Raw genomic sequence first — 24,117 nt, forward strand, 5'->3', positions numbered from 1 at the left:
GAAGAAGGAAAGATGGATGGATAGAGTCTTAAGATCCCTACTCTTGCAATCATCCTCATACAGTATGTGAAAAACCTGCATGGCCCCTCCCACCCATCTTACCATCTTTGTACGCTGCCACCAGCTGGTGGATCTGCTCATTGGTCCGGGAAGCCAAGATCTCAATGAGGCACTTCTCATCGGTACCAATGCCCTGAGAGAAAAGAAAGGCCATGTGAGTTAAGGGCTGGGATGGGAGGCCACCTGCCGCAAGGTGGGAACCTGGGGTGGCCAAGCTAGGAAATCCCCAGCACACAGGGGGCTCCGACCAGAGCTCTCAGGCACCGATCTGGAGCTGCTGCCCAGAGAATCAAAAGACATGGATTCTAGGTTCGCCTCTGCCTGCAGCTTGCTTTGTAACCTTTCATAAAAAACTGTATCTTTCTGGGCCTCAGTTTTCACATCTGTAAAATGGAGATGACACTAGTTGCTCTGCTGAACTCACATGAAGATTGAGAAGGTAATCATCTCCAACACTGCTAATTTTATTAGTTTATGAAACAAATTCATGTTTAATAGCTCATCTGAGGCAAGCGTCATAGCACTTTAGAAACTGTAAAGTGCTCAGTACACTCAAAGGCTTTTGAATCTCTCCCTGCTTTGTAGGGAGCAACTCTCCAACTCCACCAGACTGAGCTGGCTGCTCGTATCCTGAACACACCCCCACCCCAGCTCCTGCCATCTCCTCTCCAATCTGCAGTGACCTGCCCACTCTGACCAACCAAATTATCTCCAGCCTTTGGGCCCAGAGCCATCCTCTTATCTTCTGTGACGCCCTTTCCAGCCACCCTAGCCCAGGGAGTGCTCTCCAAAATTCCTTTAGGATGCCCTTGGCCCTTGGGTGTTGGATACAATCTGTTTCCACATCCCTGAATCCTGCTTCCTCAGGACTGTCAGCTGCTGGGGGGAGCGGGTGTGAGCCCCACATTGACATCTGCCCCACCTCTGTCCACCTGGAGGAGACTGCACGCCTCTGGGATGGGATGCGGGCAAGCTGCCTCATGAGGCAGGGCACACGTGCCAGGGGTGTGTAGGGCTCACTGAAGACCTGCTGTAGAGGCTGAAATCTCCCCATGAACCACTTCCCCACCCCCAACACACATGCAGACCCACGCCTCTTACCGAGATGGCATCTTTCATTTCTTTGGCATCACCATAGGCAGGTGGCCTCATCAGACCCACAATCAGTCGTTCAAACTTCCCCGTCAGCTCATACTTCAAGTCAGCAATGAGGTCCTGGTGGGGGGAGCAGGGGGGAGGAGATGGAGGAGGATGGGGAAGAGCAGTTATAATGATAAGAATTACATTTAACGAGTACTTACTCTGTACAGGCACTAGGGCTAAGTAATCTCATTTAATCATCACTCCTGGAGGTACGCATTAACATCACCCTTAAGACATGGGTTTAGAGATGCCAGGTAACTTGCCCAAAGGCATGCAGCTTGCAAATGGCAGGACCAAGTGCACAGCATTGTGCCTCCTCCTCACTGTTGTTTGCTTGTTTATTGTGCATCTCTTGCACCATCTGTGAGTCTGCAGAGTTGACACCCACCCGTGTATTATTCACCTGTGTAGCCCTAAGACCTAGCAGAGCGCCCAGCATGTAGCCGGTGCTCTAGATGTTATCTGTGGCTCAGTGGTCCCTGCCTGACTGAGAGAAGGAAAAAGGAAGGCAGAAGTGAAGGCACAGAGGCTGACCTGGGGTAAAATTTCCAAGAAAGGCCCTGGATGAACACACAGTTGAATGCAATCACTCCCCCGTCCCCATCCCACAATCCTCTGGTTGCCATGGTTACCTTGCCATAGAGGGACTTGTAGTTCTGGCAGATCTCCTGCCTCTGCCTGTTGCTCCGGGAAGTGATCAGTTCCAAGATGGCCTCCTTGTCACTGCCTAGAAGAGGGGATGCACCTGTCACCCCCTCCCAATCTGCCTCCAGGAAGCCCACCAGGGCTGCTCCCTACAGTCCTCATCAGCCTTCTGTGCATGTGAGGCAGCGGCGTGGGAGGGGAGGATCTACAGGGATCTGACAAGCCCCGGCTGAGGGGTTCCTAGCACATGTAGTATCTGAGCTCGGAGAGCCCATGAATCAGCTCCTCATCACGTGAGTAAGAAAAATGAGGCGCAGAGGGGGGCCAGGACTCACCCGAGGTATCCCAATGGGCCTGGCTTAGAAAAAGCCAGGTGTCCTAACACACAGGACGAGATTCTTTCAGTGACAAGGAAAACAAAAGAGAATAATAAGCAGCAAGTTCAAGGCAGTGGTTACCCCCGGGAGCAACGGCAGGATGATGTTATCAGGAGGGAGACCAACCACGGAGGTTTCAACTCTATGAGCAAGCAAGTTCTACTTCTTAAGATGGACGGCAGGTCTACGGGTGAAGCTTCTACTGCTCTTTAGATCTTTTTTTATTGGTCTGGAATAGTTCATTTTAAGATTATGAAAAATAATAAAAGAGGAGACTAAAGAATGAGTGAGTATGTGTCACCATCTCATCCCCCGTGACCGAAAGGGCTCTGGGCTGGGCCCACGTGTGGGGACACCCCCGAGCCCCAGTGAATCCTGCTCCGCGGGCCCCACCCCCGGCGCCGGCACCCACCGAAGCCCTTCATGGCGTTGTACAGAGTCTCGGCATCCTGGCTGGGGTCAAAGTCAGGGAAGTCATGAATGGAGCCTCGGTACTTGGCACCCTGCAGAGAGAAGAGCACAGGTGGGCTGCTGACCTGGCCCCTGAACGCACGGGGCTCTCAGCCCCAGCCCCAGCTCACACCCCCAGCCCTGCCCGGAGGCTGAGTCCATGCTGAGCAGCCCGGCCCCTAACATGCAGCGCTGACCACAGGAAGCCCGGGCAGGTATACGGAGGACTCTCCCTGGACCTCCTGCCCCCACCTGCCCCAAGGATGGTGCCGCTTCCCCTGCGGGAGGGTGGCTCAGCCAAGCCCATGGTTCTGCACCACTTTCCGAGGACTCAGGAGAGACAAAGGCCAAACGGAGCACAAGGGGTGGAAACGATTCCTGCAAGAGTAACGACCCTCACCTCCCCGCCACCCCAGCACAAAGCCCTTTCACCTCCATGAAATGCGACTACTTGACCATCTTGTAGAAAGCACTTAAGATGATCTCTATCATAGAAATAAAGAAACCAAGCCCCACAAAGGGACGCCTCTTGCTGGGGTCACACACAACCCAGATCTCTGGCCTGTTCCCCTTTGCTCTCCAGCTCCAGAAACCTTGCAGCTGCCAGTTTCCGAGGGTGGAGTCTTGGCCTGGGAGGCGGGAGTTGGGAGGGGACCAGAGCCACCCTCAGAATCAACGCCCAGACAAGGTGCTGCCCCTCTGGGGCCAGTAAACTGAGCCGTGAACTGGCATCTGAGGACAAGCAGGCTGGGTCCTTGAGGTGAAGGCGGGGAGAGGCAGAGCCAGAGAATCTTAGACATTAAACCTGAATGCACAATGGGCTGGTTCACAGAGAAGTCAGATGTGGGTCAGCCGCATGGCCTGGAGAAGCATGGGGCCCAGGAGAGCTGAGGATGCTGGAGCCCAAGGCACTGAGCGCACAGTACAGTGACAGGGCACTTAGCCTGTGCCAGGCCTGGTGCAAAGGGCTGAAGACTCAGGAACAAAGAGGACCTGAGCCTGACTTTCATGAGCTTCCTGACCCAGCGAAGGGGAGAGACTAGCATACAAATTAGCATAGAGCTTGTAATAAATACCCCACGTAACATGCAAAGTAACAAGGGAAAACAGTGGAGGGTGATTCCAGCTGGATGAGGGAACCAGGGAAGGCCTCACGGAAGGGGTGGGATGGCGCACATCACCGTGCCGTAAAGGAGTAGGAAGTGCAAAGGTGAAATGAGTCTCCGCCCATCTCCTACGTCTCCCAGGGCCCGCACTGCACGCTCTGTGGTTTACGTCCGCCACTGCTGGCTCCTCCTAGGTATGCACGCGTGGGTGCCGCGTTGCTATTTAAAGTTCTAACAGGGCGGGTGACCAGAAAGGGACATGGCCCTCTTCCCGCCACCAGTGAATCCCCTGCAACCTGATCACACGCCTGGGCAGAGAAGGAAAGAGTAACACATGCCAAATACTTGGACCAGAAAACAGATCCTCCCTTTAGAAAGCTCCATGAGTGTGTGTCTTGTTCACTGCTGCGTTCCCAGCACCGAGCTCGGGACAGTGAGACACGCACTCACTGTCTGTTTCCTGGGTGGACAGGTGCATGGGCGGAGACGGGACTATGAATACCCTGAGCGTATCAAAGAAGACTTCCTGGAGGGGAAGTCTAAGCTGAGTCCTAAGGGATGAGTAACAGCTGGCCCAAGGGGTGGGAGAGGGAAGGAAAGGGCTTCAGACAGAGCACACAGCATGGCCAAGGCCTGGAGCCAAGAGCAAGCAAGAACATTCAGGGAAGCCAGCCCAGATTCTCCAGGGCTCATCCGGATGCCCAAAGTCACCCAAAGTTGCCAAGATCGTGGGATTGTAAGTGGTCAGGAGGGCAGGAGGAGCGGAGGGGAAGATGAAAGCGTAGCCCCAGGAGGAAGGGCAGAGGTCCCAGCAGCAAGCTGACACCCTCCCCTCTCCTCACCCAGTGCAGGGGTGGAGGCAGGGTTGGGGGAAGAAGCTGCAGCTGAAAGATGAGGCAGAGCCATGCTGGAGGAAAGGAAGTCTAACTGCTGACACAATGCTCGATCAAAACGTTTCCTTAGCAGCTTGGCCAGCAGCAAGGCAACCTCCCCACTACGTTGGTCTTAGCACAACGATAATAAAATCTTCTAGGAGGCTGCCTGACAGACTAGTTATCCCAGGATGCTTCAGGATCACAGGCACAGGAGGAGTGGGTGCAGGGAGCCTCAGCACTGGTCACATTTAGAGATGTAGAGACAGTCCTTGAAATCACCCAGGTTTCCCATCATCGGTCAGTGTCACAAAATCAGTGAATTTTGCATCTCCAAGCACCACCTGTGCAGCTGTCCCCACTTCTCCTCACCCCGTCTGCTTGCCACTCCCCTGGCAGACAGGTTCCTGGCCTCAAGTACTGGTGATGGAGGGGAGGGGTGAGCAGAGAAGGGACTTTCCACCCTGAAATATTCAGCAGGTCCAGATGCCAGCTGGTGAGCAGCCTGGACCCCGGGGCTCCGAGGTCTTGGGCCCCACCCAGGCCGCTGCTAGAGCAGGAGTCCTGAGGCCTCTTGGGAGCTGAAGCGACATGACCCAGAGAGATGGCTGCCTGGCCAGGACTCTACCAAAGAGCTGCCTCTGCCCGGCCAGACCCAGGGTCTCATCTCTGCCACTCCTGGAGTTCCAGGCACCAGCACCTGCCCTCCTTGCACTATCCCTAAAGTGTTCTGATGCCCATCCTCACGTTCAAACCCAGAACATCCCTGTGAAACAGAGGCCGCAGAGCCATGCTTCCAGCCCATCCTATGACACTGCACCATTTCTTTACATCTTTGGGCCTCCAGTTACCCCCTTCTGGAGGGAAAGATAGGGAAAATAACACAGTTACCACAGTAGAAGTAGGTGGAGGGTGATCTGGCCCAGAGAAACGAGGGAGCGACTTGTTCTGTTCATAGTGTGTGTGTGTGTGTGTGTGTGTGTGTGTGTGTGTGTGTGTGTGTGTGTGTGTGTGTGTGTGTGTGTGTTTGGAAGGGGACACATTATGAGCAGAAGTGGGAAGCTAATGACTGGGAGCATTCATCACAAACTTCATCCTCAGGGGAAGGAAGACCTTTCTCACACTTCTCTAGCACAGCCCGACTGGTGATAGTTTGACTTATAATTTTTCAACTTTATGATGGAGCAAAAGCAATACATATTTAGCAGAAGCCGTTCTTCTAGTTTTGAAATTCGACCTTTTCCTGGGCTAGCGATCCGCGGTGCAATCCTCTCCCAGGACGCTAGGCAGGGGCAGTGAGGGGCAGGGGCAGTGAGCTGCAGCTCCCGCTCAACCACGTAATCGTGAGGGTGAACAGCCGATACACTGACAGCCATTCTGTACCCATACAACCACTCTGTTTTTCATGCACAATGGCAGGCTACTGTAAGTGTTCTAAGCACATTTAAGGAAAGTGAAGCTGAGCTATGCTGTTCAGTAGGTGAGGTCTATTAAATACATTTTGACTTAACGATGTTTTCTTCACTGGTTTATGGGGACGTAACCCCCATTGTAAGTCGAGGAAGATCTGTATTGTCTTCAGCATCCTCCTCCCCACTCCAACCCTTGCACTCCAGGCATCCAAACTGCTTTTACTGCCCTGAACACACTACATTTTCTCTCCTCTGACCCTCTGTTCCAGCATTCCCTCTACCTAGCCCACTCTCAGCCCTCTTGCTCTTCCCGGAGTCGCTCACTCCAGGCAGCTTTCCCCGTTCCCTCAAACTGCGTGCCCCCAGGGCTCCTTTACTGGCCCCACCAGAACATCAGCACTGGGAATGGGGAGGATCCAATTCAACCAACTCAGCCTTACGGACAAGGGACCCCCTAAGGCCCTGACACCCCGGGACTCTTGCTTTTAGGATATCTACTGGCCTCTGGTCTATGGCAACAAGAAACCACAGGTCAGCCAGGCAGACAGCATGGTCTGCGAGCACTGGAGTAGGAGTCCAGAGGTCTGCACCCTAGGTTCTGGCCACTCTGGTCTCCCAGAGCCTGATCTGTCCACCTGGGTCATGCAGAACCCTGCAATTCGAATGCCTCTCAAGAAGTAGCTTTGGGATGATTACAGATGGGAAATGGGGAGCAGCAAGATTTATGCCTTACTTCTCTGCTTATAAGCACTAGCACTCTCCTCCTGGTCAGAGAGGCCACTGGCGCAAAGTACACTCCTCAGAGGCTGACAGGGGGCCATGGGTAAGACTCTTGAGTATGGACCCTGTATCACATAACACACTGTGCGCTTCAGACAGTGTCAATAGACGTCCTTAAGGCTCTTGTTCATAGGGTGTCAAGTCATGAAGATGGGGACAAAGCTTAGTTATCACTGAGCTCAAGCACCTCGTAATGGAAACTGGGACCCCAGAGAAGGTAAAGAACTCACCCAAGATCACACAGCTCCTGTACTATATCTGTGGACAACAGCTGTGCGACGGACGTGAGGGACCAAAGGGGCCAAGTCAGGCGCGCCTTAGTTCTACTTTCCCTTTTCAGCTCCATCACTGCAGTGACCACGTCTGTTTCTCTAAGGCCAGACAACAGGGATCATTCTCACCTGGCACAGAATGACACTCAGCTCTGACCAAGGACAGAACCTAATCCTGGCCACACACAGGAGTAAAAGCTCCAATACACTTCAAGTTCTACAGCCCAGCAAAGTGCTCACAGAGCATGAAAGCTGTGGGGTGGGGGTGGGGGTCTCCCAAGTTGGGAAACTTAATCCCAAATGCATGTGACGGGGAACATTTCTGCCTCCAGAGCAGAGAGGACCCTCTACTGCTTCTGCCTGTTCAGTATCCATCTCCCTTCCTGGGACAACAACTCTTCAGCCACGCAGTTCAGGTGGGACCAACTCCACTGCCTGGATCCAAATTACCCAGGCCCAGCCAGTGAAACCGAAACCCAGGACTTTTCCTGGAATCATTTGGAATAAATTATGTTGTTTTCTGTAGGCTGCCCAAGAAACAGAATGGAAGCCTGGAGATTCTGGTAGCTAGCATGATAAATGAAGGAAGAACTTGCCCAAGAATAAAGCCACCCAGAGGAAGCCCAGTTCATACAAGCAGAATCCTGACAATATCATTGTGGGCCCCTGGATCCAGCCAGACCTGAAGCCCTGAACTTCTCAGTCATGTGCACCAGTACACATCCTTTCTGCTTAGGATGTTGTGTGTTGTCACTGGCCACTTGCACCTGAAAGAGCTGTGACTTGTAACAGGAATGAGCAAAGCCTGAGAACCTCTCCAGCTCCTTTCATACTGAAGGAATCAGGGATCTGTACAGCAGGCCCAGGGACTCTAGGAGGAGCCCAGTCCCAGAGAAGTACTTCAGGAGGGGAGAGGCTCCTTACCTGTGCTGGTTTGGCCATGGTCTCAGGTTCTGCAGCAGCACAAAACACTGTGGAGAAAGGAAAGCCATGAGATTTCCCCGCACTCTGCTCCCCTCCATACTTTCCCCTCAATTCTTTCATCCTTCCTTCCTCCCAAGGGAGAGTCTGCTACCCCTGCTGTTTTCTAGCTGCTGCCAGCCCTTCAGGTTAAATCACATCCAAAGACCTGGCTCAGGGCCAGATTTTTTTGGAGGACAATGGAAGGACGAGCTGGTGTCCAGACGCTCACACCAGGATGGGAAAGGGACTTGGAACTGAGAGGGAGAGAAAGCACGACCACCGACCAGCATGACATCCCTCCAGGCCGTGCTTTCCCAGATGCTGTCTCGCTTAATCCTCTTAGCAATCCTTCCCAGAATCAGATTCCCCTTTTCTGGAGGAGGAAACAGAGGATGGGAGCTCAGGGGGGTTAAATAATTTGCCCAAGATCATGCAGCTTAAAACTGAATTCAACATCTAGATCCCGGAGTCCACGCCATCTGCACCTGGCGTGCTCTCATCCCAGGTCACCAAGAACGGTTCCAGGTCTGCAGACGAGCACACTCAAGGGGCTCCAGGTTGCCTGTTGCAATTATCTGAAGGGCTATGCTTTCTTTAGCATCTACTCTGATTAGGCACTGCTCTAGGCACTGAGGATACAACAGTGAATAAAAGAGACTTTCTAAAATAGGTGCTTCTCTGGAGTTTACTCTACAATGAGGAAGAGTAACAAATGCATACGACAAGTACTAAGAAGAAACGATGAAGCCTGGTTGGGAGAGAATGACAAGGGGCGTGACCCCAGATGGAGTAGTCAGGGGTCCCGTGAAACATGTGGATCCCGGGGGCGGTGCGGTCAAGGAGTTCAGTGTGGCTGACGTGACGGCCGGGAATGGGGAGGGGACACTGGCAGGATGAGGGGGTCGGGGACCAGTGCCGAAGGCCACTGGGAAGACTGGGTCTTTTTTCTCTGATGGGACAGAGGTCATGGGTCAGGGTGGGGACTGAACAAACAGAGGACACACGACCTCACTGAAAGAGGTGTCAGGGACAGGGTCTACAGCAAAGGAGTAAGAAGCAAAGATATCTTACCTAAAAAGACATGCAAAAAAGGATGTCACTGGTTTGGAAAGGGGAAGAGAAGGGGGAGGGGCTGGGTGACTGAGCGCTCGGGCAGGAAGGCAGAGATGCAAGAGAAAAGATCTTCCCAGGATAAGAGGAGAAAAAGGACCAGCACCTCCCATTCTAGTCCAGATTGCACGCTTTGATCTTTTTTAACCATGTCTATGTATTACTTTTTAAAAGCAGAAATAACAAACTCTGTCAGATTTATATTTAGTAAGACCTACGAGTTGCTGAACTAGATAGAAAAGAGAGTAGAAGCGAGGAAGACACTTAACCTCAGCGCTTCCTAGTTCTTCAAATACCAATCCCCCTACAAAAAATAAAAATCTAAGGGGAAATGAGCGCCTGTTGTCCTCAGCACATAATCCTGCTCTCACTCTGGGGCCACTGAAGACCCTGCGACATGGTGGGAGAACACAGGTGTGGAGTCAGGCAGAGAGACTTGGATTCAAGTCGGTTTTGTCACTGGTTAGCTATGCGACCTTGGGCATATTGCTCATCTCTGCATTCAAGGTTATCTCAAGTATAAGACCGAGGCTTTCCCTTTCCTGCCTTGGAGGGATGTTGGAGGAGAGGACCTAACTAGGTCAAGGCCAGGCAGAGACATGGTCTCAGCAGGTGGGAGCATTCAGGGCACTAGCAGGAAGCTGTGAGGCACAGGCTTGGTTGTGTCTGCCTGGTCCCCCAAATCAGTCAGCAGACAGACACGAGATGGGCTGGGAGTGAAGCGCAGACTGCAGCGAGCTCACTGCAGAGCTTGAGGAAACCCTGCAGTTTCCCTGACAACCAGGGGCCCTTGGTACGAATGTGCAGCTCTCCTCAGGAAATGGAAACCCCCCCCCCATGGGGCAAGAGGGCGCCCACAGCTCCCCCCGGCTCTGGCCAGGAGCCAGCTCTGGGTTTCCCCAGGCCTGGGGGCCAGTGTGGGTAAAGGGTGAGGGAGCTCCAAGGCCAGCAGAGAAACAGGGACCTCATGAGGCCCAGAAAGTCAGCTGAAGCCCGTCAACCTGCACTTGCGGCCTGGAAGCATTTTCCTTTGGCCTTGCTGCTGGAAACTTCAGCTGCTGGCGGCAGCCCAGGCCCATCTGGACGGCTCAGAGGAGGAGCCTCCAAGTCTTCGGGAAAATGCTCTGAGCTCTGAGAGCAGTTCACGTATGCCTCTTGTGAGTGCACGTCTCGTGTGTACATGGAAAGCAAACTTCTTCCAGAACTTGATGTTCTGATTGCAGTTCAGGGGGCTGAGCGCCAACAGCACCCCCCTCTGAGAACACGGGGAAGCTCTGGAGCGAATCACAGAGGCGCCATCTACCCTGGCTTTCCGAGGGGCTCTGATCCCTCCCAGAGCAATCCAGACCCCACTTCTCAAATTGCCTGAATACATGTTTTATATCCAATGTTTCAGAACCCCAGAGGGCCCTAACGCTCCACTACTCCGAGCCCCTCACTTTCTAGGCGGGGTAAAGGCGTCTCAGGGAGCCAGGCCCCGACAACGGCGACGTCCCTGCCTCCCAGCCCCCGGTCATAACAAGCCCCCACACCGCTATTGGCCCTGGCTGCAGTGGGGCGCTAGGAAGAGGTCAAAGGAAAAGACCCAGGCTCTGCTTCCCAACCTACCCTCTGTAACCTCAGACAAGCCAGATTCCCTCTCTGGTCCTCAGTTCCTTCATCTGCATAATGTGGATAATATCACTCCCTGTTTAGGGAAGCCCAGAGTGGATGTGAGAGGCTTTTGTAGCTATCAGTTAGGGATTCTTACAGCAAAATCACAGAGTATCAGTCCTAGGAGAGTTCGCCCCCAGGCCACAGGACTCCTCCCTATCCCCACCCCACCCTCAATATTCAAGTTTCATCATCTTGGTTGAAATAGCTTCTCAAGGCTGGCAGGTATGGTAGCTCTAGACCAGTGCCTCTCTCCTCCCAGGAACCCTGGATCTCTTCTGACCTGGATTTCTAGGCGGGCTCACCGTGGCTGATCATTCCAGAAACCCATTCAAGGGTAGAGTTCCCTGGTGGCCTTGTGCTGCTGTGGCCACCTCCTACCTCAGTCCCTGAGGCTGCAAGCAATCATGATTCCTTCCTCCCCCTTTGGGAGCTCAGGACTGACTCTAGGAGAATGCTCCGGGGTAGAGAATGCCAGGGCTGGCGCAAATGCAGTGTTGGGGAAACTCAGAGCGGGACAGAAGGGTCTTTTCCCAGTCCTGCAAAAGGCTCGGGCTTGGAGGTCAGATAGAGTCCCAGCTCTGCCCCTCACCAATTTGTGATTTTGTAAGTTACCTAAATGATGAATCTCAATTTCCACATCTGCAAAATGCATATAAAAAATACCTCCCTGTGTACTGAGAAATAAATGAAATAATGGATGAAGAGCCCTTAGCACAGGGCCTGGCACACAGGAACGGCTCAATACATGGTGGCTTTTATTGTCCCAAGCATTCACAAGGGAGGCAGCGTGGCATCGTAATAAAGAATGCAGGCTTTGCAGTCATGGCCTGAGTTCAAATCCTGAGGGCTCATCACCTGGGGTGAGTTATCTCATTTCTCTCTGACTCAGTTTCTTCATCTCTGAAATGACAATCTCAAAAAGTTTTTGTGAAAATTCAATGACGTAAAGCAGGTAAAATACTTAGCCGGGCCAGGTACAGATTAAATGCTTAGTGACTTCAGTTACCACCATCACCGTTATTAGAGCCGTGGTCTCCAACGTGGGGTCGTGGGGTACTGGGCACGGAAATCTATGAGATTATTACAACTTTCTACATTTGCTTAAATTGTCCTTTTCGGTTCCATTTTTGATATTGGCTACACATACATAAAGTTAAAGACACCATATTAGGGGTTCAGGCTGATAGAAGTACACAATCAAGAGTCTGGACTCAATGGGATGAAGCAGAGGAAGGAAAAGAAAGAGGGGGTAAGAAGCACCAGTGGGGGGGAAAAAAAAAGCATTTCTGTCCTCAAAAGGCAGCCTGTGTGCTTTGGAGGAATGCAGAGCACTTTTGGAGAGGATGGAGGGAATGTTGAGTATAAGGGAGTGAGTTCAGATGTGTATGGTGGAGAAGGGTTATAGCTCCAGTGGTAGGGCGCATGCTCAGCACACAAGAGGTCCTGGGTTCAATCCCCGGTACCCACTCCAAGCAGAAATAAATGAAGAAACCTAAATATCGACCCCCCCCCCCATAAAACAAACAATACAAGCAGATGTGTATAGGAAGGGCAAATTGAGAGAAAAAAAACACAATCTGGGAGATTTATGCAAAAAATCACCCAGACCTCGGTGCCCCAGGAGTGAGGGACTGATGTCACTGCTGTGCCCATTCAGCTACAATACTCACTTCAATGCAGGCCCTCTGAGCTCAGCACTCAAGGCCCCTGACATCCTTGCTATGTATCTGCCCTCCCCTCCCTCCTTTTCACCCACCACCACACCCACCCTCTAACCCCCTAAACCAGGAGTCTCTTCCACCAGCATTTTCTATCCAGCCTTCTAGCATCAAAACCAGTGCTTTTTTCAATTCTGGCTTCATTAATACCACCCGGGGAGTTTTTCAAACTTACCAAAGCATAAGGCCAACCCCCAGAGATTCTGATTTCAATGGTTCTGGGATGAGGCCTGGGCTTTGGTAACTTTTAAAAACTTTCCTAGGTGATTCCGCTAACTCTTCTAGGAAACCAGGAGGGACTTCTCCAAGGCTTGGGTCAACTTTCGGTGGATATATCATTCCTCAGTTAGATGGAGGCTGCTTGTCTCCAAGGTATTGAGGGAAAAAAATCTTTAAATATGCACAATAATTCTTAGAGATATGCTTGTTCTGCCCTATCTGATAAAGATCCAGTGGACTTCCCTTCCCTCCCCCACCTCTGGTGGAAAAACCAGTTTGCCTCCATGTATACGTTCCGTTCCTTTCAGTGTAAAGGCGGCAACTGACTCTCTTCTGAGCTGGTTCTAACAGCTGCCTGAATAGAATAAGTAGAATAAAATGCTTAGTACATGATCATTTTTATATCTGTGTAGGTCATGATTTTACCTGTTCTTGAAAATTACTGTGTGTTTCCCTGATGCACCCGCAAGGATTGCTGGGTGAAAGGTATGGGATGGTTTTCATGTTTTCTTTAGTGACTCCCTTGAAAAATCGCAAAATAAAAAGAATCATCTGGCCTACTGGTTTTCAAAGTCATTGTACAGCCAGGAGAGGAAGTAACTTGACGGGTTAAGTAACCTGCCCAACTCATGAAGAAAATTAATGATTAAGCAGGAGCTCATTTTTTAAAAGATATTTATTGAGCGTCTTCTGCATGCCCACCGGCAGGAGTTGGGGGCAGAACAGAAAATGAGACAGACGAGTCTCCCGCCCCCACATAAAGCTGACAGTCTAGCGCAGTGATCTGCAAATTTCTCTGACCCTGTATACCACCAGTAACAAAAGAGAAAAAAAGATCGTTCATCATGATAAGCAAAAATATACTTTCTAAGCAGATTAGAAGCACACATAAGAGGTCTAACAGCTTCTTCCTGTACCCCAGAAAATCATCTTTAGTGCCTCCCAGGGTGAGTGTACCCCACTTCGGAGGCCCCTGGCCCATAAAATCTAGATCCTTTCCTTTCCCCTATTGGGATGGCTCCTCCCCCAACCCTCAGGGAAACACCCAGGACCAGCCCCTCTGCCCTCCAGGGTCTGCGTTTAATGAAGCCAGAGGAAATGCCATTCTTGGCCCTGGGCCTGGGCACACCCCCCAGCTCTGAGCACTCGGTTTCTTGGAGAGCAGTGTCTTTCCCTCTCCTGACGCAGAACCATTGATCCTCAGACTGGACAAGGCCCCAGGAGATTATCAGGCCGTCCCAGGTTTGGAATTGGACTGGCCTGGGTTTGAATCCCAGCTCGGGTCACGGCAAAGCGAAGGGTCCCCCAGTGCAAAGGGAGGGGCCAGAATGCCCAAGACTGAAGACTGACTTGCTACTTAGAAGCTGTGTAGCCTCGGGCACATACTTAACCTCACAGGATGGGAGATGAAAATAGCACCTACCTCAGAGAAATTGTGGTGAGGATGAAAAAAACTTAAGACACACCTAGTGCTTAGAAGATGCCCTGGCATACCGGACACATGATGTCAATGTTAATATTCTTTCTTCCCTAAACTCTTGAGGGCTGCGTTTCCACATCTGCAAAATGGGCACGGTAACAGCATCTAACATATCAAGGGTTCAGCCAAGGCCTGGTAAGTTGGAGGGGTTCAACAAATAATAGAATTTACTATTTCATTATTATTCACCAGGACACTGTTTTGCAGATGAGGAACCTGAAGCTTAGGCCACCTGCCTTTTCAAGCGCCACACCCTTCTGAGATTACAGCAGTAGCTCTTGATTCTCTGGGCACGGCACTCGATAGTTTGCAAGGCACTTTTTCACAATGCCATCTTATAGTCCTGTGAGGATATACATCAACCTCATCCTCATCTTACACATGGGGGTGGGGGTGGTCTGAGGCTCGAAGAACCCAAGGACAGGTGTTCCTCCTTAGCCAGTCTCAGTGGGCACTTTTCAACCCCAGGAGGAAAGGGAGTGTGGCTGGATTCCAAATCAAGAAGTTTAAAAAAGATAACGGCATCTCCACCCAAGACTTCCTCTCCTCGGTTGAGAGGGAGGTGGAGGGAAGTGCATGCTCTAATCAGGGTAGAGACCACACCTTGTGCTTTGTCCCCACCCAAGAAGCATCTTGGAGGGGCTGGGTGGGGTGAAGCTGGTGACACTACTAGACCTCCCCAGAAAATCCTAGAATGGCACAGTAAGAAGAGCCAGGCAGCCCCATTTTACCAACTCGCATCCCTCTAGAGAGGAAGGCACTAAGGCCCAGAGGGGTAGGATTGTGCCCAGGGCCCCAGCTGGTTAGTGGCAGGGCAGAGGCTGGGACTGGGTGTGGCTAGAGCCTCGTGGCCCCAGACTCCCTCCGGGTGGCGCCGCAGTGCAGATGCTCCAGACGCTGGCAGCTGCCCAGTACTGCAGAGCTCCCCGACCCCGTCCCTGAAATAAGCCCAAGAGGCCAGGGCCCCGACTTCCCAGGGGCAGCCCCCTCCTCTGCACACTCGCAGTCTGCCCCACCAACAGCTGTGGCCCTTATCCTGAAACCGCAAATATTTTCTGTATCCCAGCAGCCTGGGCCTTGGGAACAAAGGGAGGAAGACAAAGGAAGATGGGTGAGTGGCTGTCACAGCTGCAAAGGGGGATGAAGGCCTCGACCCCACCCTACTTCCACAATTCTAAGTCTAAAACAGTTGAATCCTAGAAGCAGCAGCCAGCTCAGCACACTTTGCTAGAGACCATAACTAAGGCCCAGAGAGGGAAGGCCCCGCCCAAGGACCCTCAGCACGTGGAACTGTAACCCAGCTTTCCACTGACCCCCAGGCCAGTGCCCTTGGCAATGGTGCAGCCTTGCCAGCCAGAAGGACAGGGTCCATGGGAGCTGAGGCTGGGCGGTCATTCACCTCAAAAGGGAGGCCAGGCAGGTCAGGATATTCCATCTGGGGCAGTGAGGCCAGCAATTTAAGGTGTGCTTTGGGCAAGGAGGAGGGAGAAGTGAGGGGAAAGGGCGGACTCGGGGGAAACCAGAGTTTTTTCACTGACCCAGGAACCATATGTCCAAATTTGGCATTTTCGGGGAAGACCCACCAGGGTTTAGAGAAAAGGAGGGGGAGGGCGGAAGCAACGGGTGGATTATCCTCACAAAGGACCCCCCTCCCTTCCCTTGCAGGGACTACCAGGGTAGACCGCGCTCCTCAAGCCTTTAATCATTCCTTGCAGCTGGCAAATAAATCAATTTTTACAGCCATTGTTTCCTCTGAGGGGGCTGGGTTTATCAGCTCTGGACTTGGAGCAGGAAATTGAGGCTCAGAGAGGGAAAGCTACTGATTCAAGGTCACACTGCAAGTTGCTGGTGGCGCTGAGATTCGGACTCAGGGTATTCTACTCTTATGCTAGTTTTTGGGGAGTCATCTGAAGCCTCCAAACTTTGGAAAGGCCAAAACTGGGCTGAGGCGTAGCAGGAAGAAGGGTGGGGCCTCTGTCCCACCACAAGGCCCCTGGAGCCCAGCTGGGAGTCTCCCTTAGTGGTCCCAAGAGGACGGAAGGGTCCATCGGGGTCCCGAGGTGTGGACAGCCTGTCCCTCATCAGCATTGCACACAAAGAGCCCTCTCCCAACCACACACACAAGCCGTCTCAGGTGCGGCCGGAGGGTCTGACTCTTTATACCCTCATTCTTCGGCCTCAGCTACACCCTTCCCTGCGGGTCCTTAGACCTCCGTCCAGCTGCCTCCAACCCCGGGCCTTCCGAGTCTTTCCAGCCCTGCAAAGCAGGGCCAGGCGCCCCGGGCCCCTCCACCACACCCTCCGCAGCGCCCGCCCGCCGACCCCCTCCACGGCCGCAGCCCGCGCGCCGTCCGCCTCCGCGTCTCCGCCTGCGGCAGGGGATTCGCTCCACCGCCCGGCCCCAGACACGCCCTGCCCGCGACCCTCTCGGATTACCGCGCCCCGGGGGTCCCGGTCCCCGCGGCCGCCACCCCCCGCGCCCCTCCCGCTCCGGGGCGCCCCTCCCCGCAGGCGGCGGCAGGGGTAGCTCAGCGATGACGGGGCGATTATTGCTCACCCCCGCGTCCCTGCAGCCCCCCGGGGCGGGCGGTGTCCCATGGAGCGATCTTGTCTATGGCCTCAACCCACTCACCGCGCGGCGGAGGCCTCCTGGCGCAGATGAGCAGACGGACAGACGGGTGGAGGGACGCGCAGACGCGGCGCTCGCTGGGTCGGAGCCCGTTAGCAGAGCAGCAGCAGCCGCAGCGCTGGAGCGGGCTGGGAGGACAGTCCTCAGCTCCTGGGCGGGACACGTGGCGCGCAGGGGCCAATCCGGCTCGCCCCGCCTCCCCTCCCCGCCCCCCCTTGCCCACCTCCCAAGTTCATTTGCTCCGGGAATCCTAGAATGTCATCAGTCGGGAGGGGCCTCGCCAGGAGAACCGCCATCTGTGCTCAGACCCCAGATCTGAGACCTGGAGAAGCAGGGAGAATTTGGCCAAGGTCAATCGGCCAGTCAGGGCTAGAAGTCAAAGCTCCTGCCTGACACCCAATTCTGGACACTTTCCTCCAAATTCCTACTGCTCCCCAAAGCTTTGTTGGGAAATAGAACCTTGAGATTTGACCAAATTAAGGCCACTCACTTTATCTGCCTAATGAGATTCCAACCCTTAAGAGCCCCATCAGGTCTTAGCCACTTTCCCGAGGAGAGCTTAGAGAAGTTCTGTTTTTTAACCACAATCACACAGCTGGTAAGCCGTGGAGCGGGGATTCGAACCTGGGCCAGGTGACTCCAGGGAGTGCGTTTATTCTAGATTGACTTTGGGGAGTGCATAGTCCAGGGAAAAGGGAGAGACCAAGAGACCAGCAGTTATAATCTAGGGCTGTGGGTAAAACCATAGAATTATTTAAAAACTGATAATGTCTTTGGGAATCCAGAGGATGAGAGAGGATTTGTAAAGACTTCCTGGAGGCGGTGATGCTGCAGTAAGTTCAGTAGTACTTTCCCACCCCTTAGAAATTCTGCTTTGGTGGAAAGATAGCAACCCTGGGCTGTCACTCAGCTGCTGAGTCTTCATGGGCAAGACGCTTAACCGCTCTGATTTTCAATTTGCTCATCCAAAAGACAGGGATAATCAAAGTTTCTTCCAAAGGTTGTCCTCAATCTGTCACTAGTTTAGAGAACTCTAAGCCTCTAACAAGGGGACCTGGTTGGAAAGTATGTTGTTTCATTTATTCATTTCCCAACAAGCATTTATGGAGCATATGCTGCATGCTGGGCACTGAGCTGGGAGGCTGAAGGGAGCAGATGGAAAATGAGGCCCTGACCTGCCCTCATGGAGCTTCCACTCTTGTGGAAGACAGATGTTTAGGTCATTGTTATAAGAATTAGGCAGCTGTAATCTGGAAACTATAAAGTGCTCTGATGGCCACAGCAGATGGACCCAGCCAAACCTAGACCTCTGGATGAGAGTGATGTTAAGTTGTAAACAAAAGATGAATGGAATCTAGTAGGAGACTAAGAAGAAATTAAAACAATTACCTTAAGATAAGATGTGCTGTCAGTGGTAGCAATACCTTCTGAGATAGAATATGGAAGGGCTGACCCCAGGGAGGAAGGAGGTGGGGGTCCCCTCAAGCATCATTACAGTATCTGCTATGTGTTGAGCATTTTCTAGGAGCCAGGCATTGCTGTAAGCGCTTTACTTGCAATGTCACATTGAATCCTCACAGCTCATTAATAAGTATTTATTCAGCACCTACTCTGTGCCAGGCACTATTTTAGGCGCTTTGTCAGCAAACCACATGCAGATCTCTGCCCTCATGGAGTCCGCATTTCCATCAGGAAATGAGAGAGACACACAACAAGCAACCATGACAATATTTAGTAGGTGACAAGTGCCATGGACAAAATAGATGAAGAGTCCCAGGATGACAGGGGACACTGTAGTGTTATGGAGGGTGTTTGGCAGAGGCCTCAGTGAGAGGGTGAGATCTGAGCAAAGACATGGAGCAGGTGAGGCAAGTAGTGGAGCTGATGGGAGACCTGTGGGAAGAGTGCTCCAGGCAGAGGAACAGCTGGAGCACATGCTCCGGGGCAGGAGCAGGCCTGCAGTGTTGGAGGAACAGCAGAAAGTGTGGCTGGAGTCCAGTGAGCAGGGAGGAGAGTAAGGGGGCGGGGAGGTTGAGGGGGTGGGGTTGTGGGAAGAACCTGGAGCTCCAAGGTCTGAAGGCAAGAAAAGATAGATGTCCCAGCCCCAGAAGAGGGAGACTGAACTTGCCCTTCATTTGCCTTTTGCTCCATTTGGGTCCTCAATGGACTGCAGAGGACCAGCCTCTTTGCTCAGTCTACTGAATCAGATGCTAATCTCATAGCTAATCAAATGCTTACTGTCACAGATACACCCAGAAATCATGTTTTACCTAGCTCTCTGGTCAGCCCCGTTGTGAAAGGAAAACCAAAATGGATTTGGGATTGTTGAGAGCTCTCTAAAATGGAGCCTGGAGGCCACTGAGGAAGAGTGACTGGTGTCTGTCTTAGCCTGGATGGAATCTGACCTTTTGAGCACTGATTGTTCTCCAGAACATCTATTGTCACCCAGAACACCTGCCAGAACCTCAAGGTATTTATCAGACCCTTACCCTAAAGTAACCTGTACAGCCATCCCTTAAGGACAAACTTTACTTTCTTGTGTCAGAGTCCAGCCTCCTGGCTTTTGCCTTTAAAAGCCCTTGGCTCTTTCTCTTCCCTGGAACACTCTTTCAGTTTTATCAGAATCTGTGTCTCCCAAATTGCAATTCTTAAGACCCCAAGTAGACTCTTATTTGCAGCTGTCTGCATTTCTTTAGTTGACATTACATGGTGTCAGACGAATGGGATACAGAGTGACCTGCCTCGTCCCTCGTTCCAGCACAACCATGGATTCCAGTAAGATACCTGCTCTGTGTTTCTTTGGTGGTCCTGGATGGTGGTGGTAAGTCCTCCTGTTCCTGAACCTCCCACCTTGATAGAGGTTATACTTTATTTTGGTGTCGTCTATGCTGGCTTCTGTTTTCAGGACAGTAATTACTCCTGGAAAAACGGAAAATTCACTTTCTAAGGGTAAGGCTGTAGAGCATCCTCCTTCTGCAGCTTCTATTGGGTTTTTGACAAAAACGATGGACCCTCGTGTATAGCACAGGGAACTATACTCAATGGCCTGTGGTAACCTATGATAAAAAAGAATACGAAAAAGAAAAAAAAATATGGCCCCATAGACCCAAATCGGCCAATTCAATCGTTCATACGTTTACTAAAAATCAAGTAAGTTCATGTTATCTCTGTTACAAAATTTGTCAGCAAGAAAAATAACTTGGTATGATAAAATTTTCATAAGCATATTAAATGTAAATGTCAAGAGTTTTTAGGTGAACTCTTTAGAATAATTATGTTTTATGATATGTCTACTTAAATTGTTTTCTTATATCTTTTTGGTAACTTGAAACAGGGTTTTGCTAAATTAAGTTAAATGATTGAAATGTATTAAATATCTAGATCAATCCCAAATAAAATAAGATACTGAGATGTTAATTATTGAACACTGGCATCCTTTAACAGAGAAACTAACATATTTGGGACTATTAGTAAATATCTTTGGTGCTACACTGAGAACATTTTCTATGAGAAAGCACATGTTTCTAGAAATTATAAAAAAGTATGTTTGCCATCCTACAGAGAACTATTGTAAAAGACAGCTCATAATTGCTTACTTCTTAGTTTTCACTAGAAATTGAAGTTTTTAAAGGTTAGGAATTTTAATATATGTGATTGTTGACTGAAATAAAATGTACAACCTAAAAGTTGAGAGTTATGTTTTATTCGGTGGAAATTTCGGAGGACTCAGCCTGGGATGGCAGCCTCTCAGGTCGATCTGAGGGACTGCTCCGAAGAGGTAGGGGAGGAGCCAGGACACATAGGAGTTTTACAACAAAGAGCAGGTAGTCAGAACATTACAATGTTACTGTTAATTAAAGAAAACCAATGTCAAGTTAAAGGATTTAGCGCTTTTCTATGTATGGGAAGAAGCAAATGTCTGGGCTCATGGAAATCATTCCTTTGATATGCACCTTAGCTATCTAGGGCCAGTGTCCCTTTCTTTCCTGTCCCTCAGGGGGCACCATAGGGGGCGGCTGCAGAAGCCGAGCTCCCTGCGCATTTGTATCCTAAGTTGGCTGATGCCTTGATGGCCACAGCATTCTTTGTTCATTTCTATGACTTGCGGTATTTTTCTTTCACAAAGTCTTTGTTATATTGTTTAAATGGAAAACTAAGCATATTTTCACAGTGACCTCTGACCCTATTTGACCAAGTGTTGTGAAAACTTTTATCTAAAAAAAAATTCTAAATGAAGTCTTTTTGAACTCAGAACTAACTTTGAGATTTGAAATATTTCAAAGGGCCCCTGAAGTTATCGAAGATGTGTTCTTGCTCCTTTCCAAAGGGAGGAGTTAAACCAATGAGACTTACATGATATGTGCTATTACACAGGAAGCATTGTTTTCTGTGCTGTGAAGGGCCCACTCGGTGGAGGGTTTTGGGTGAGGACCTGACAGGAAAGGGCTGAGCATAACCAGCATCAACTACTTATTCCTGGAGTTTTGCTGCAAAAGGCGGCAAAGAAATGGGGCAGTGTCTGGCAGGAGGACTGAGGTCGAGAGGAGGGTTTTGTTTTTTGGTTTTTGTTTTTGTTTTTTCAAGACTGGAGACATCACAGCATATTTGTATGCTGATAGGAATGGTCAGATAGAGGGGAAACACTGAAGGTTGGGAAAGAGTGGGATCTAATGTGCAGGTGTAGGGGTTGTTAGTATCCTTAATTTGTGGTAAAGTTAACTGGAATTCATAGACTTTATGGTCTTTGCCCGAAGTCAGCCCAAGAGACTAAGGCAGGAGTGAAAGCTGAGTCCCCTGACTGCAGAGCCCAGGGTCTTATTCCCTGAGCTACAGAAAAAAGTCTAATATACTGCTTATTCTTTTTGAGCTGATCATCTCATTTCTGGGAATCCATCCTAAGAAAATAGATTGAAATACAGAGAAAGCTTTTTCAGGCCTGACAGTGTATTTTTTAAAACGCAAAAAGGAAACAACCTGAACATACAGGGACTGTGGGATAGCAAGTAAACATATGTCACACGGCCTCACTGGCTAGGATACACAAAACCTGGAAGGAGACAAACAGGATGGAAATAGGCTAAGGTGACTTCATCCTTTTGGTGCTGTCCCGAGCTCCGTCCTCCATGGAGGGGCCCTTCTGAAAGAGTTTATAAGAGAGACAGTGTGTTATTGTGACGCGGGCCAGAACAATGTACTGGGATTCCAGACTTTCTCACTTCCCTCCTCTGGGCTGTAGTTTCTCTGATTTAAGAGAAGAGAAGTTCAAAATCTCCAGGCTGCCCTATGGGAATCTGGAAATGGTCAGATACTGCCACCTACTGGCAGACCCCAGTTCTGCTGGCCCCTGTGGGGATGGGGTGCCTGGTGTTGGGCGGTCCCAGACGGGTCTCACTTCAAATTCACTAGAGGAAGGAGCTTCAGGCTGTACAGTTCGCCTGACCACCTGGAAGACCCCTTTCCTCCACCACAACCCCTCTTAGGGCCCGTTTCAGTTTCAGTGCCTGGCATTTCTCCTTAAGACTTGAGGATTGCTCCTGCCTATGGGAGGGCACATAAGGAGAATCTAACCACTTGGCACAAAGTGGATTATTTTCTACTATGAATTCTCAGCAACATAAGGGCACTTAGTTTTGGGCAGGCAGGTCACTTAGAGGGTGGAAGATGGAGAAGCAGTGTACAAACGAAGGGCAGGCTTAAAAATCACACTACTTTTCTCATGATTTTCTTTGTTTCTCTTATTGTAAAAATAATGGGTATTCATTAGAGATAATCGAAAAAGGAAAAACAATTTAAAGCCATAATTTTACAAGCCAAAGAGAGCCTACATTAACAACTCATTCTTTATTATATAATAGCAACAACAAATATAATAATAGCAGCATTTATGGGGCATTTTCTTTTCTTTGCAAAAAAATTGTAACTTATTACAAATATCATTTTATCTTTTATAAAACTTAATTTATTGTGAACATTTTAAATATGATTAAATGTCCTTATTCAAGACATTGAAAGTAACTGTATCAAATTCCATTACATGGTAATAGTACAGCTTATGTATCTAACTGCCTATTGTTGGGATGTTCGTTGATTCTGATTTTTTTCAGCAAGGCTTTGAGATTGTTTTCTGAAACTTGAATTCCGGATAGAAGAGTAAGGAGTATTTTTTGAGGCTTCTGATAAATATTGCCAAGTTGCCCTCCATTGAGAGGAAATCAATCCATGCTGCCACTCGCAAGGTAGAAGAGAAACCACTGAACCTTAGAATCATGACATATATTTCATACATCATGAAACGTTTTTTTCATCCATTATCCCTTCGCAATTGAGAGAGACGGAGCAGGCACTATAAACCCATTTAAAAGACATGGAACCTGGGACCCAGGGAAGTTCCACGGCCGAGCCTGCATAACACAGCTATTTAGGGTCTGACCTGAACTCAGGTTTTCTCAAGCTGTCTCCTGAGTCTCCTAAACAAACTCACTTCTTTTAGGTTTAACAGCATATAGAGATGAGAAGGCTTCTTGGACACCAGAGTGTACTGTGGACCTTCCAGGCAGCTCATCACCCCACAGCAAAGTAGGGCAAAGAAGAGATTGCTGAGATCCCCAAGGAGAAAGTTCTAGGAAGGCAGGGGTCATGGTGAAAGGGGCAGGTCTGAAAACCACTGTAATTAGAAAAATCTGCGTTGTGCGGCGCTGTAGAGCACAGTCTTTACATTAAAAAGCAAATAAGCCCTAGGGGCTAGTTTCACCACATTCTAGTGGAGTCACCATGAACCATTTCTTTATTTTTCTGAGATTCTGTTTTCTCAGTTATAATACGTGGGTACTCACAAGTTTGCTGTTGGAATTTACTGATATGATGATATAAATGACTTGGCAGCAATTAGTGCTTAGTAATGAGATAATAAACATAAGCATTGTTATTATTTATTACGTGGATAGAGTCCTGGTCTATTAATAATAAGAGGCGAGAGCTAGGCTGGCTGGGTCATGGGGTTTTGCACAGTAGTTTTGTTCCTATCTGTGTGTTAGTAAAGAGAAGGGGATAGGATTAGATGATCCTCTAAGATTCCTTTTGTTCTTTGTTTCCTATATGAAGACTTTTGGTCTCTAACATCCTAAGATCCCATTTGCTGTCGAAGAATCTGTGTTTGTTTCAATATTCTGTGAGATTAAGATTCTCTAACCTTGAGATCCCCTTTCTGGGACTCCAAGATCCCATG

General features: G+C 50.1%; 1 protein-coding gene across 3 annotated transcripts in view; it reads right to left on the minus strand.

Moving 5' to 3' along the window:
• ANXA6 (annexin A6) overlaps positions 1 to 17,050 on the minus strand; it is a 46,931-nt gene extending 29,881 nt beyond the window's left edge. For 2 of the 3 annotated variants that reach the window (XM_032477134.1, XM_032477132.1), the window contains exons 1-6: positions 16,896 to 17,050; positions 8,042 to 8,088; positions 2,638 to 2,728; positions 1,836 to 1,930; positions 1,162 to 1,275; positions 103 to 193 (exon numbers count right to left, since the gene is read on the minus strand). In XM_032477134.1, coding sequence (XP_032333025.1) covers positions 103 to 193; positions 1,162 to 1,275; positions 1,836 to 1,930; positions 2,638 to 2,728; positions 8,042 to 8,059 — 409 coding nt within the window. In that variant the 5' untranslated portion in view covers positions 8,060 to 8,088; positions 16,896 to 17,050. Of the gene's footprint in view, positions 1 to 102; positions 194 to 1,161; positions 1,276 to 1,835; positions 1,931 to 2,637; positions 2,729 to 8,041; positions 8,089 to 16,820; positions 16,840 to 16,895 lie in introns of those variants that run through there. The other variant, XM_032477133.1, reaches the window with a different exon arrangement.
• Between the last annotated feature and the right edge of the window lie 7,067 nt (positions 17,051 to 24,117).

The sequence above is a fragment of the Camelus ferus genome, chromosome 3 (assembly GCF_009834535.1).
Source record: "Camelus ferus isolate YT-003-E chromosome 3, BCGSAC_Cfer_1.0, whole genome shotgun sequence".
NCBI classification, from domain to species: Eukaryota; Metazoa; Chordata; class Mammalia; order Artiodactyla; family Camelidae; genus Camelus; species Camelus ferus.